General features: G+C 45.6%; 1 protein-coding gene and 1 long non-coding RNA gene across 2 annotated transcripts in view; one reads left to right on the top strand and one right to left on the bottom strand.

Moving 5' to 3' along the window:
* Positions 1-9,293, top strand: part of LOC141083870 (astacin-like metalloendopeptidase) — a 35,790-nt gene extending 26,497 nt beyond the window's left edge. The window contains exon 9 of the mRNA XM_073568357.1: positions 8,794-9,293. Coding sequence (XP_073424458.1) covers positions 8,794-9,293 — 500 coding nt within the window. The remainder of the gene's footprint in view (positions 1-8,793) is intronic.
* LOC141083745 (uncharacterized) overlaps positions 1-11,774 on the bottom strand; it is an 84,819-nt gene extending 73,045 nt beyond the window's left edge. Inside the window, exon 1 of the long non-coding RNA XR_012230819.1 lies at positions 11,714-11,774. This is a non-coding gene — a long non-coding RNA (uncharacterized lncRNA). The remainder of the gene's footprint in view (positions 1-11,713) is intronic.
* Between the last annotated feature and the right edge of the window lie 1,199 nt (positions 11,775-12,973).

Below are 12,973 nucleotides of genomic sequence, written 5' to 3'. Positions count from 1 at the left end.
GTATGTAGTATGTAGTATGAATGTAGCATGTATGTAGTATGCATGTTGTATGTATGTAGCATGTATGTAGCATGTAATTTTTTTTTTTTTTTTTTACATTCAACACATTAGCCGGATGATGGGACTACTACTGTCCCATCATTGGCTAATGTGTCAATCACTGTCATGGTAGCAGGCATCGCCCGATGGGACTTGTAGTCCCATCGGACGATGCCTGCACAGACCCCCGAAGCCTGCACAGACCACCGGCAGGCTGGCACAGCCCCCCCGGCAGGCCGGCACAGCCCACCGGAGCCTGCACAGACCACCGGCAGGCCGGCACAGCCCCCCCCGGCAGGCCGGCACAGACCACCGGAGCCTGCATAGACCCCCTGGCAGGCCGGCACAGCCCCCCGAAAGGCCCGTACAGACCCCAGAGAGGCTGTACAAGGCAAAAACAGGGTTTTTCTTATTCCGATACCGGAAGTCCCATAGACTTGAATGGGACTTCCGGTATCGGAATCGGCGATACCGATACTTTTTTTTTAAGATCGGCCGATCCATTCCGATCCGATACTTTGAAGTATCGGACGGTATCGCTCAACTCTAGCTGTTACTGATCCAGTTTGTCCCCCCGTCTTGGTTTGTGTCTAGTGATTCGGTCCTGATTGCTGTCTGCCTTGTATTTGACTCCTGTTCCGCTTTATCTGTCCCTCCTGTACCTCTGCTGCGCTCTATGGTTCTGACCTTTGGCTTGTTCCTGACTCCTCTTTCATCATACCCTCATTGGTACAATTGTTGCCTTTCTTGGTCCCCATCCCAGATTTCCCAGTTGACACTCTCCGCTGTCTCCCCGGTGAGTGTTGCAGCAGACTCCACCCCCTTCCCGCCTCCAGCGGTCACGTGTCGCAGGTCCTGCAACCCTGTGGGTACGTGCGCTCCCAGTGGCTCGCCAGGTGCTACCTGGCCCCATTCGCCATGGACTTAACCGGTTCTGTGCTGAGTGCACATCACCAGTAAGTGCTCATGATATTATAACTGACCGTGAACTTTTTTTTTCTTCTGCAACATGGACCCGATGCATACTTTGTCTGAGCAGGTGAATCACCTGACTCAGACACTGCAGAGGTTAAATTTGGAGCACCAAGCCCTGACCCAGTCCCAACAGCAGGTTGCGGACACGGTTCAGGGGGCTCTTACTGCGGGGCTTCAGCAGGGGGGGCTAGAGATGTCACTTTAGTCCCACTTGAACCCCCAGTGAAATTACCTGATATATTTTCCAGTAACAAAGAAGAATTTAGAGTTTTTAAGGAGAGCTGTAAGCTCTTTTTCTCTTTGAGACCCCGCTCCTTTGGAGATGAGAAACAGAGGGTGGGGGTGGTTATGTCTCTGCTTAGGGGGGCCCCGCAAGCCTGGGCATTTTTTCTTTCCTCTTCTGCCCCTGAGAGAATGTCAGTGGATGCATTTTTTGAGGCTCTAGGGCACATTTATGATGAGCCTGATAGAGTGTGCTTGGCTGAGGACAAAGTGATGAGTGTCTGTCAAGGGAAGCACTCAGCCGAGTGGTTCTGCTCTGAATTCAGATGTTGGGTGGCCGAGGTTTCTTGGAATGATGCCGCCCTCCGAGGTTTGTTCCGTAGAGGCCTGTCTGAACGTCAGAAGGATGCCTTAACACTTCATCCTCCAACTGACTCCCTGGAGGACGCCATGATCCAAGCGGTTCGTATGGATTGCAGACTACGGGTGAGAGGTGTTATGCAATACGAAACATCTTTATTCTCCAGTGGAGGTGTGGTCAGGACTCCTCCTTAGGCTATGGAGGTGGGCACTGTCACCTGTGAGGAGAATTAAAGGAGACGCCACCGGGAGAAGCAGATGTGTTTCTATTGTAGAAAATCTGGACACTGGAAGAAGGACTGCCCCTCCTGTCCATCATGGTCCAAGATGGTGGGAAACAACTAGGTCTGGGTATTAGTCGAGAAGGCTACCCAGACCTACAGGTACAATTTTCCTCACTTGCTAAAATTGTGCTTCAGGTGAAATTGGAACTTGTTGGCGGCCCTGTCACGATTACCACCTTTGTTGACTGTGGTTCTACCATTAACCTGATTGATACCCGGATGTTGACTCTTAATAAGATCAGGAAAGATGGACTCCAGGAGACTATTAAAATTGTGGCAATTGACTCATCTCCTCTGACCTGGGATGGTTTTTGTTTCATGTCTGAAGTCTTCTCTCTGAAAGTGGATCCCACTCATGTGGAAAAATTAAGTTGCCTTGTGTTAGATAACTCGCCTGCAGGACTAATACTAGGGATGCCTTGGCTTCAACGCCATAATCTTACCATTAACTGGGTGAAGGGGGAAATCACTCAGTGAAGATGTAAGGGTAATGATTCATGTTGTAACCAGGTTCCTCTTGTCACTTCTGTTAAATCTGTGTCGTCTGTCGGTCTGGAGGGTATTCTGGGATACCTGAAGGATTTCGAAGACGTATTTTCTGAAAGCGAGGTTGAGGCGCTTCCACCACATAAACCCTTCAATTGTGCCATTGACTTAATCCCCAGAGCCAAGTTACCCAAGGCTCGTTTGTTTAATTTGACCGGGCCTGAGTGTCAAGCCATGAAGGAGTACATAGCCGAAAGTCTCCGCAAAGGGCATATCAGACCTTCTGTTTCACCCGTGGCAGCAGGGTTCTTTTTCGTAAAAAAGAAAGATGGTGGATTGCAGCCGTTCCTCAACTTTCGGGAGCTTATCAAGATAACTGTAAGAAACACCTACCTGCTTTCTCTCATCCCAGACTTATGCAACCAGTTATCAGGGGCTCAATGGTTCTCCAAATTAGATCTCCGGGGGGCCTACAACCTGTTAAGGGTTTGGGAAGGGGACGAGTGGAAAACGCCATTCCTCACGTCAGAGGGACTCTTTGAAAACTTGGTTATGCCTTTGGACTTACAAATGCTCCCGCTATTTTCCAGAACTTTATTAATGTTGTGTTTTCTGACCTGATAGGCCGCTTTATTATTTATTTGGATGACATTTTGGTATACTCCCGGGACAGTCAGACTCATTTAAAACATCTGCGGACAGTTCTCCAAAGACTCCGGGAGAACCAATTGTTTGTTAAATTGGAAAAATGTTCGTTTTTTTATACAAGAACTGTCTTTTTTGGGTCTGATTGTGTCTTGTGAGGAGTTTTGTATTTATCTTAAGAAGGTGCAGGCGATTGCAGACTGGGTTGAGCCTCAAGATCTTAAGGAGCTCCAGCGCTTCTTAGGATTTGATAACTATTACCGCAAATTCATTAAGGGTTTCTCTCAAGTGGTGAAACCACTCACTGATCTTACCCGCACGGGTGCCGAGGTAAAAATTGTTCAGCACTCGCTAAGGAGTCTCTCTCGGCACTTAAGAAATGTTTCATGTCCACCCCGGTTTTGGTACAGCCTGACCCGTCCAAACCTTTTGTTGTGGAATTGGATGCTTCTGAAGTGGGGGTGGGAGCAGTGTTGTCCCAGGGTCCGGCTACTCTTACTAACCTCAAACAATGTGCCTTCTTCTCCAGGAAGTTCTCTTCTGCCGAGAGAAACTATGATGTAGGCAATAGGGAGCTTCTTGTGGTCAAGCTGGCATTCGAAGAATGGAGGCACTTTTTCGAAGGGGCGGCTCACCCTATCGCGGTTATCATGGATCATAAAAAATTGGCATATATTGAATCTGCTAAGAGATTGACTCCTAGACAGGCACGTCATTTTTCACGATTTCAATTTTCTTTTACTTTTCGACCAGGGTCCAAAAATGTTAAAGTGGACGCCCTGTCCAGAAGTTTTGACGCGGTGTCTCCCCCCGAGCCACCGTCCTCCATTCTTCATCCCGGGGTGGTGGTGGCGGGGGTGTCATCTGAGTTGGAATGAGAAATTATGAGGGCTCAGTCCCTAGCCCCGGCTTCCAGGCCAGGGGATAAATTGTTTGTTCCAGATTATTTGCTGCCTAAACTCCTGCAGGAGTTTCATGAATCTAGGCTGAGTGCTCATCCTGATATCACGGCTACACGAGATGCAGTAGCCAGGGTCTTTTGTGGCCTTCACTTGGTTCCGATATCAAGAAGTTTAGATCTGCTTGTGAAGTTTGTGCCCATTCCAAAAGCACTCATAGCGTGCCAGCTGGGGAACTCATACCTTTGCCGGTTCCTGATAGGCCATGGACTCACCTGTCCATGGACTTTATTACCGGTCTCCCACCTTCCAGGGGCAATACCGTGATATGGGTGGTGGTAGAGGGGTTTTCTATGCAGGCCCATTTCATTCCCCTAATAGCATTACCCTCCGCTGAGACGTTGTCTAGGTTGTGTTTGCGGCATGTGGTCCGCTTGCATGGGTTACCCCTGAATGTGGTGTCTGACAGAGGGGTGCAGTTTGTGTCAAAATTTTGGAAGATATTCTGTAAGAAATTGGGTATTTCACTATCCCTCTCATCGGCATATCACCCGGAGAGTAATGGCCAGATGGAACGCACCAATCAATTCTTGGAGCAGATTCTTAGGTGTGTGACCTCTGCCAGGCAGGAAGATTGGTGTGACACGTAACCGTTGGCTAAATTCGCCTTTAACATTCGAGTGAGTCAGTCCACCAGCAAGTCCCTGTTCCTGATTAACTATGGCTTTAGCCCTCATTTTGGGGGATTTTCTCAGTTGGATTCCGGTTGTCCGGGGGCAGAGGGATCTATTCAATATTTAAAAAGTCTCAGGGTTGAAGTCCAGCATAATATCTCCCAGGCCCAGGGGAGGTATAAATACTTTGCAGACAAAAAGAGAGCCCCGCGGCACATGTTTCAGGTGGAGCGAAGGTTTGGCTTTCCGCACGGAACATCAATCTGAAGGTGCAATCGGCCAAATTACGACCAAAGTTCATCGGTCCATACAAGATTGTGGAAATAGTCAATCCGGTGGCTTATAGGTTGCATCTCCCTGACTCCTTTAAAATACCCAGTGTGTTCCATAAAGCTCTGTTGAAACCCGTGGGGTCTGTCAAAGAGGACTCCGGGTCTGGAGCTCCTCCAGTACTGGTGGAGGGTCATGGGGAATATGAGGTCAGACACATTGTGGACTCTAGGTTGGTGTGTCGCTCCTTGCAGTACATGGTCCACTGGAAGGGATATGGGCCGGAGGATCGCTCATGGGTCCCTGCTTACTTGGTATATGCTGATCGCCTGGTCCAGGCATTTCATGCCAAATATCCGGGAAAGCCTGGGGGTCCAGAGGACCCCCGTTGATAAGGGGGTACTGTCATGATTCCAGTGCAGGGTTTTTACTTGCACATCAGGGGTTAATTGTTGTGGCCTCTCTTTGGTTCAGTGAGGGCTTCTTATAGCCTTTGGAAGCTCCCATCCCTGTCAGTTATACTTTTGCCCTCGGCTGAGTAGTTTGACCCTTGTGTGCTTGTGCCTCGTGCCTCTTCCCTGTTTGATTCCCTGATGCTGATCCGGTTCGTCCCCCCGTCTTGGTTTGTGTCTAGTGATTTGGTTCTGATTGCTGTCTGCCTGGTATTTGACTCCTGCTCCACTCTGACTGCCTGCATTATCTGTCCCTCCTGTACCTCTGTTGCCCTCTATGGTTCTGACCTTTGGCTTGTTCCTGACTCCTCTTTTGTCATACCCTCATTGGTACCATTGTTGCCTTTCTCGGTCCCATTCCCATCTTTCCCAGTCAACACTCTCCACTGTCTCTCCGGTGAGTGTCGCGGCAGACTCCGCCCCGTCCCGCCTCCAGCGGTCACGTGTCGCAGGTCCTGCGGCCCTGTGGGTACATGCGCTCTCGGTGGCTCGCGGGGTGATACCCAGTCCTGCTCGCCACTGGTTAGTGCTCATGATAGTTCCCATTCGTGGTACACAACAGCTGCATCTGGCTCTCAGATAAATTTTTAACAAAAAAAATAATGAAGGAAATAGCTAATTTGAGAAATGCGTAGGATAAGTATGGTCCTTACGGCGCCTCGTACCTGTGGCATTCACGTGGGCTACATGTGAACACTGACATCACACAGGTCCTGCAATCTTCGGTCACCGTCCTACTACAGGACTCAACTGCAGCACCTGAACATCCACACCTGCCCAGTAGAGCCATTTGGAGCACCTGTCACAGGCCGGGACAGCGCTTCACTCATCTCCTTGCCTCATCTACTCCACAGCAATACCTACAAACGGCATCTCCTCACCGCTTCCGCACTGGTATGCAGCCTCAAATCCGGCGATCGATAAGGTAAACACTGCTGTCTACCATACCATTGTGGCTATTATCAACACAGACTCTCCCGCCTCATCGGTTGAAACACTCGTGTACTGCTTTGACTGATTGTTGATTATTTTTCAGTGGGGCCACCTACAGACTGACCAAGAGCCTCCTAGCACTCAAACCTCCACTTGGTCCCTCTCCACCCCCTCACTGGATGCTCTGCTGGTTGTGACTCTTTCCTCCCTGAAGCATACGCTATCTGTAATTTCATTTTAAAGTACAACTCTATATCTATTACACTATCATCCCTCTGTGTTGTGCTTACTGACATTTCAGATTCACTTTCAGATGTATAGTTAATTAGCTCAGAGGAGAGGAGAAGAAAACGGCTCACCTAAATCCTCCCTGACTTCCATAAACAATTTTAAAAGACCCCAAATGAGTGACCGCTCATCTAGCTGCCACTGACATTGCTCTATCCTCACATAGGATTCTTTACGGTATCTTCACAGATTACTCCAGTTACAAATTTTTATCGGTTGGTATCTATAATACTTCATTGGCATTTATCATAAAATCATGGTACATTTACATGTCAGTCCTCTGTCATAGTCACAATCTTCTTTCTTTTAAGATGAACGAGAATCATTCTCAACACGGATCAGACCATTCACACCATTATTATAGTGGTATCTTAGTATTGAGTGAGTAGTGACGGACCTTTGATTCCTTTTACTAATTTAGTACAATCATTATTATATATACTACATACGTACTCTCTTCTCTGTCACTCTAGATACATTGCAGATCTTTTCAAGAGAGCAGTCTGGGTAGGTTATATACCTTCCCCCTTTTTTCCTTCCCTTAATTTTTTTTCCTTCCCTTAATTTTTTCCTGAAAAATGTTTTTTCCTCTCTTTCCCTATACCTCAACCCGTCCCATCCATCACTAGTGCACTACTATGAATACATTGTGCTATCCACTGTATGTTATCTTAATTAATTGTACACTATGTAGCCTTTGACTTGTATTGTACATTTGTATCTGGTTTGCAGCTTACTGATGAAGGCTTGTATGTGAAAGCCGAAACGTCTAATTATTGAGACTGCAAATAAAAATCTTCACTTTGCAACAAGTTGAGTGCCAAAAATTTATTATATTATGACATTGCTCTATGGACATGACTGGAGCGGAACAGAAGTGGCAATGACTGTCCCTTAATAATAATAATAATAATAATAATCTTTTATATAGCGCTAACATATTCCGCAGCGCTTTACAGTTTGCATACATTTTCATCACTGTCCCCCTGTGGGGATCACAGTCTATATTCCCTATCAGTATGTCTTTGGAGTGTGGGAGGAAACCGGAGTACCCGGAGGAAACCCACACAAACACGGGGAGAACATACAAACTCCTTGCAGATGTTGTCCTTGGTGGGAGCCACCATGCTGCCCCTTAGTAACGGGAGCAGAATCATTAAGTGCAGACCAGAGACGAGCTCACCAGCAGGTATAGGGAGTTCCCGCACTGTCAGCCGGTGTTCTCCTCACCCCAGCCTAGCAACAACTGAGCTCCGCTCGTTCAAGCACCGCTCTAGCAGTCAGGAGAGCGGGCGACTTATATCCAAGGTGATGGCTTCCTGTGGTGGGGATCAGAAGGTCATTGTGAGGTCAGGAAGTACACTTCCCTCTTTTTAATCAAGTAGTCAGCTAATTGTAGAAATACTTTTATTGAAGAAGATGGCTAAAAGAAAAAAAGATGAGGAGTATCGTACTTTTCAGCAGGAATGGACAGAGGAATTCGCATATGTGGAGAGAGCAGGTTCTGCAGTGTGTCTAATATGCAATGATAAAATTGCATAGATGGAGCAGTCAAATATAAAGCAGCACTTCGACACATGCCATACTATATTTGCATCGAAATATCCTGCGGGGGAATAGCAGGAAGAAAGCATGTCAAGAGCTACAGTGCAGAGTGCAAGCTAGTCAGCAGCAACTCCATGTTTGGACCCAACAAGGTGACTGGAATTCGGATAGCTTTGCTGGTGATTTAGCGATTGTGAGAAACGGAAAGCCATTCACAGATGGAGAGTATGCCAAAACATTCATGCTTGATGTTGCCAGTGAAATTTTTGACGACTTTTTGGATAAAGACAAGATAATCAAACAAATAAAAGACATGCCTCTGTTGGGAAGAACTGTTCACAATCGTACCATCATGATGGCAAATCAAGTTGAGGCAACACAAGTGAAGGACATAAATGTAGCACCATTCTTTTCTCTCGCTTTGGATGAGTCAACAGATGTAAGCCTTTAGCCCAGTTCAGCATGATTGCAAGGTATACTGTTGGTGACACTACATGAGGAAAGTCTTGCTGTTTTGCCTTTGAAGGGGACAACAAGAGGGGAGGATTTATTCAAGTCTTTCACTGAGTTCGCTCAAGAAAAAAATCTACCGATGGATAAACTTATTTCGGTGTGTACTGATGGTGCTCCGGGCCTGGTGGGGAAAACCAATGGATTCGTAGAGCTTCTTCGTGAACATGAAAAGAGACCTATCCTAAGTTTTCACTGCATCCTACATCAGGGGAGCTTTGTGCTCAGATGTGTGGTGAGAAGCTTGGTGAGGTGAAGTCGCTTGTCATTCAGGTGGTCAACTTTATGATCACCAGTTTAAAACACTGCTTGATGAAGCTGGGAATAATTATCCTGGTCTGCTTCTGCACAGCAATGTGCCTTGGTTGTCAAGAGAAGGTGCTCAGTCGTTTTGCGGCTTGTCTGAGCGAAATCCGGGCTTTTCTTGAAATGAAAAACGTCGAGCATCCTGAGTTAGCGAACACTGAGTGGCTCCTGAATTTCTACTATCTCATGGACATGACTGAACAACTGAACCAGCTCAATGTGAACATGCAAGGCATTGGAAATACAGTCTTATCTCTTCAACAAGCAGTGTTTACATTTGAGAACAAGCTAGAACTCTTCATCGCCGACTTTGAAACTGGTCATTTAGGACATTTTGAAAAACTGAGAGCGTTTAAAGATTCATGCACAGCAAGTGACCATGCTCAACATCTTAATCTTCAGTAGCTAGCGGGCTTCACATCTAATCTCCTGCAGTCATTCAAAGCACGCTTTGGAGAATTTCGTGAGCGGACGTCTTTTTTAAGTTCATCACCATCCACATGAGTGTGCAGTGGACATCGTCGACCTGAGTTGCATCTTCTGTGTCTCCTTTAGAGATATTGAGCTACAAGCTGCTGACCTGAAGGCCTCAGACATGTGAGTGACTAAGTTCAAGCCATTGAATGAAGATTTAGAAAGACTTGCACGACAGAAAGCAGAGTTGGTGAACAAACACAAGAGGGGAGAAATGAAAAAACTTTAACCGGCGGACCAGCTGATTGTCAAAATGTGGAACGCGCTTCCCGCCACGTACCACACACTGCAGCGTGAGTATTGCGCTACAGACAATGTTTGGCTCTATGTATGCTTGTGAGCAGTCTTTCTCACATCTAAAGAATATTAAGACCAACCTACGATCACGTTTAACGTATGGAAGTCTCAACGCCTGCATGAAGCTTAACCTCATCACGTATCAACCAGACTACAAAGCCATCAGCAAAACCATGCAGCACCAGAAGTCACATTAATGGTAAAAAGTACTACAGTATATTCATTGTTGGTTAGCAACAGCATAACAAACATTTCAAAAAGAATTCACAGACTTACTGTACTTTAAAAGTGTTGGTCTTACATAAAATGCACACATTTACTTGCATGTAGTTTTAAACATATTGTATGGCTCTCATGGAATTACATTTTAAAATATGTGGCGTTTATGGCTCTCTCAGCCAAAAAAGTTCCTGACCCCTGTAATAGAGAGCGGGTCCCCCTCTGAAGAAGCAACTATGTGAAATTACCAGGGATCAAGTCCTGGTAGTTATGATATGCATCAATGATTTAAAGTGTTTACTCGTGCCAGTTTGTCTTAACTATTTGAGAAACACTGTTCCTAAGGATGGGATCACACATGCGAAAAACACTGCCGAGTCTCGCATGTTAATACCCGGCACTGCCGCCGGCACTCAGGAGCGGAGCGTGCTGCTCCAAGTATTTCTATGCGGCCGCACGCTCTGATCCGAGTGCAGGCGGCAGTGCGGGGTATTAATATGCGAGACTCGCCCGTGTTTCTCACATGTGTGATCCCGGCCTAACAAGTTTCATCTAATGCCCTTTGCACCATATAGTCATATACTCATCCTTATGGAATAAACAATTCCCTTAAGTATACACTAATCTTATCTGATCAGTATTTAACCATATATTGTGTGTTAAGGTACTGTCACACTTAGCGATGCACCAGCGATCCCGACCAGGGATATGACGCGGTCAGGATCGCTGGTGCATCGCTATGTGGTTGCTAGTGAGCTGCCACACAGGCAGATCTCACCAGCGACATCGCAGGGGTCGGGGGTCACTACTTACCTGTCAGACGAGGCGATCCTGACGTCCTCCCGCCCGCGTCCACGCGTCGCTCGTCGTCACAGCAGGAAGCGCCGCAGGAAGCTGACGACGAGAAACGGCCCAGGACGTTCTCGCGCGATCAGCGATAACCAGCGGGGGAGCGGTCGGAGGTAAGTATCAGACATAGCGATATCGCTATAACGTCACAAAAACCAGTGACGTTCTAGCGATATTGCTAGTGATATCGCTTAGTGTGACAGGCCCTTTAGAGGTATAGTTTGAGAGTGCCATTATTACTTTTTTATCTGCTTTCATTTTACCGTTTTTCCATCTGTTTCCACTAGGTGGTGCTATTTTGCAATGGATTATTGATGGATTATTTATATCACATTTATTTAAGACTATGCACAATTTCTCCATATGACTCATACTTACCTGCTTTATGATATTATTTATTAAGTACTTTATAAATACCGACGCCTCATGTCTATTAACCAGTGACAGAATTTTGCAGTATATCCCCTGATTTATTCTGTATTAATGGATTGTTTGTTATTTGAATACGTGTTCAATAGAAACTGTCTATTTTAAATATAACATTTATCTTACTATTATTTTTCATAGGAGTACTCTTTTTGGGGGTAGTAATGGCAGACACTATGCTTTTAAAAAAGAGCTGGATGATTATCTTGGTACATAACATTGTGGGTTATAGTTAATTTAGTGAAAAAATGTACAATTGGTGGAGTATGATGAACATGATGGACTGTGGTTGTTCTGTCCTCACTAATGAACCGGGATTCATGTAGCTTATACAGGCAACTAAACTGCTATACCGGGGTCCAATAAGGAGACTGTAGTTGAATCTGTATTTTATTGAACGCAGGGTATATTGGCGCGGTGAAGCTACAATACAAAACATTTACACAAAATCAGTACTGGGTTCATAGGAATACATAATATACATAATAGCTAACCAGTGGAGAGCTAACTAAGCAGAGTGATCTAAGACAGGAATAGATGTGGGAAGCGTGATTACCTACCACTGATGCTGACACAAGGGAAGTAGAGGAATGAGATATTCCCATGAAGCAGGCTTGATAGAAAATGGAGGACTGAAGAGAAAAATGGGGCTGGACTAGACCATAATGCTTTGCAAACTTACCCAGAATACATTGTGGATTGGAGGGAAAGAGAAGATTAGAAAGTGAAACTAAGACACACAAAAACACTGCAGCAATGGCTTTGGTCAGTAGATGGAGCCAAAGATACAGAAAACAGTAAAATATATAGAAACCTGTACATTCTATACATTAAAAACATATGTGACATGCACAAGTGTGAACAAGTCGGTAAGACAATGCTCACACCACCCAATGGCTGAAACACAACAAGAAAGCACAAAATAACAAATTTGCAAAAAATACTCTGCAGTAAAAAACATGACAGTAATCAGCAAGTGCTGTATAACAAATACAGGGTATTTAGTCGATACGTTTTTTGCAAAAAATGTATACCAAGCCGCTTCACCACGTCACGGTAACCCTTCACGAAGCAGTCCCTATCTAATGTATTTAAAACCTGAACATGTGAACAGTGTCTAAATGAACAGGATACAGACAGGCGCCTCCTAGTATATGGGCTTGTTGGTGAAAGACAGCTCATTTATGTGCATGTCACACAGGAGAGGGGTGGGGTCTCCCAAACCATGCTGAGCACGGAAAAAATGGATTAAAAACATATGTGACATGCACAAGTGTGAACAAGTCGGTAAGACAATGCTCACACCACCCAATGGCTGAAACACAACAAGAAAGCACAAAATAACAAATTTGCAAAAATACTCTGCAGTAAAAAACATGACAGTAATCAGTAAGTGCTGTATAACAAATACAGGGTATTTAGTCGATACGTTTTTTGCAAAAAATGTATACCAAGCCGCTTCACCATGTCACGGTAACCCTTCACGAAGCAGTCCCTATCTAATGTATTTAAAACCTTTCTAGTCGACTTGCGTCAACTGCTCAAGATGCATGATCTGCAGGGTTTTGGTCTGTGGGGATGTAATACCACCATTTTGGATGAACTGATCTCCTAATTCATAGTACTCTGTTGTTGACCTAAACATAGAATCATCTGGTTTCATTGTGGATGTATCCAAGGACTACTTTGCTGTCTGAGTAGAACTTGGCTTGTGTCAGGTCGCTATCCATCTCGGATGCGATGAACTCTGCTAACTCAACGGCTAAGACTGCAGCACAAAGCTCTATCCTAGGTATAGTGTGCTCTGGTTGTGTTGCAAG

This window comes from Dendrobates tinctorius, unplaced genomic scaffold (genome assembly GCF_039654945.1).
Source record: "Dendrobates tinctorius isolate UK_male_01 unplaced genomic scaffold, ASM3965494v1 ptg000021l, whole genome shotgun sequence".
Classification (NCBI taxonomy): domain Eukaryota; kingdom Metazoa; phylum Chordata; class Amphibia; order Anura; family Dendrobatidae; genus Dendrobates; species Dendrobates tinctorius.
This window is presented reverse-complemented; position numbering and strand designations above follow the sequence as displayed.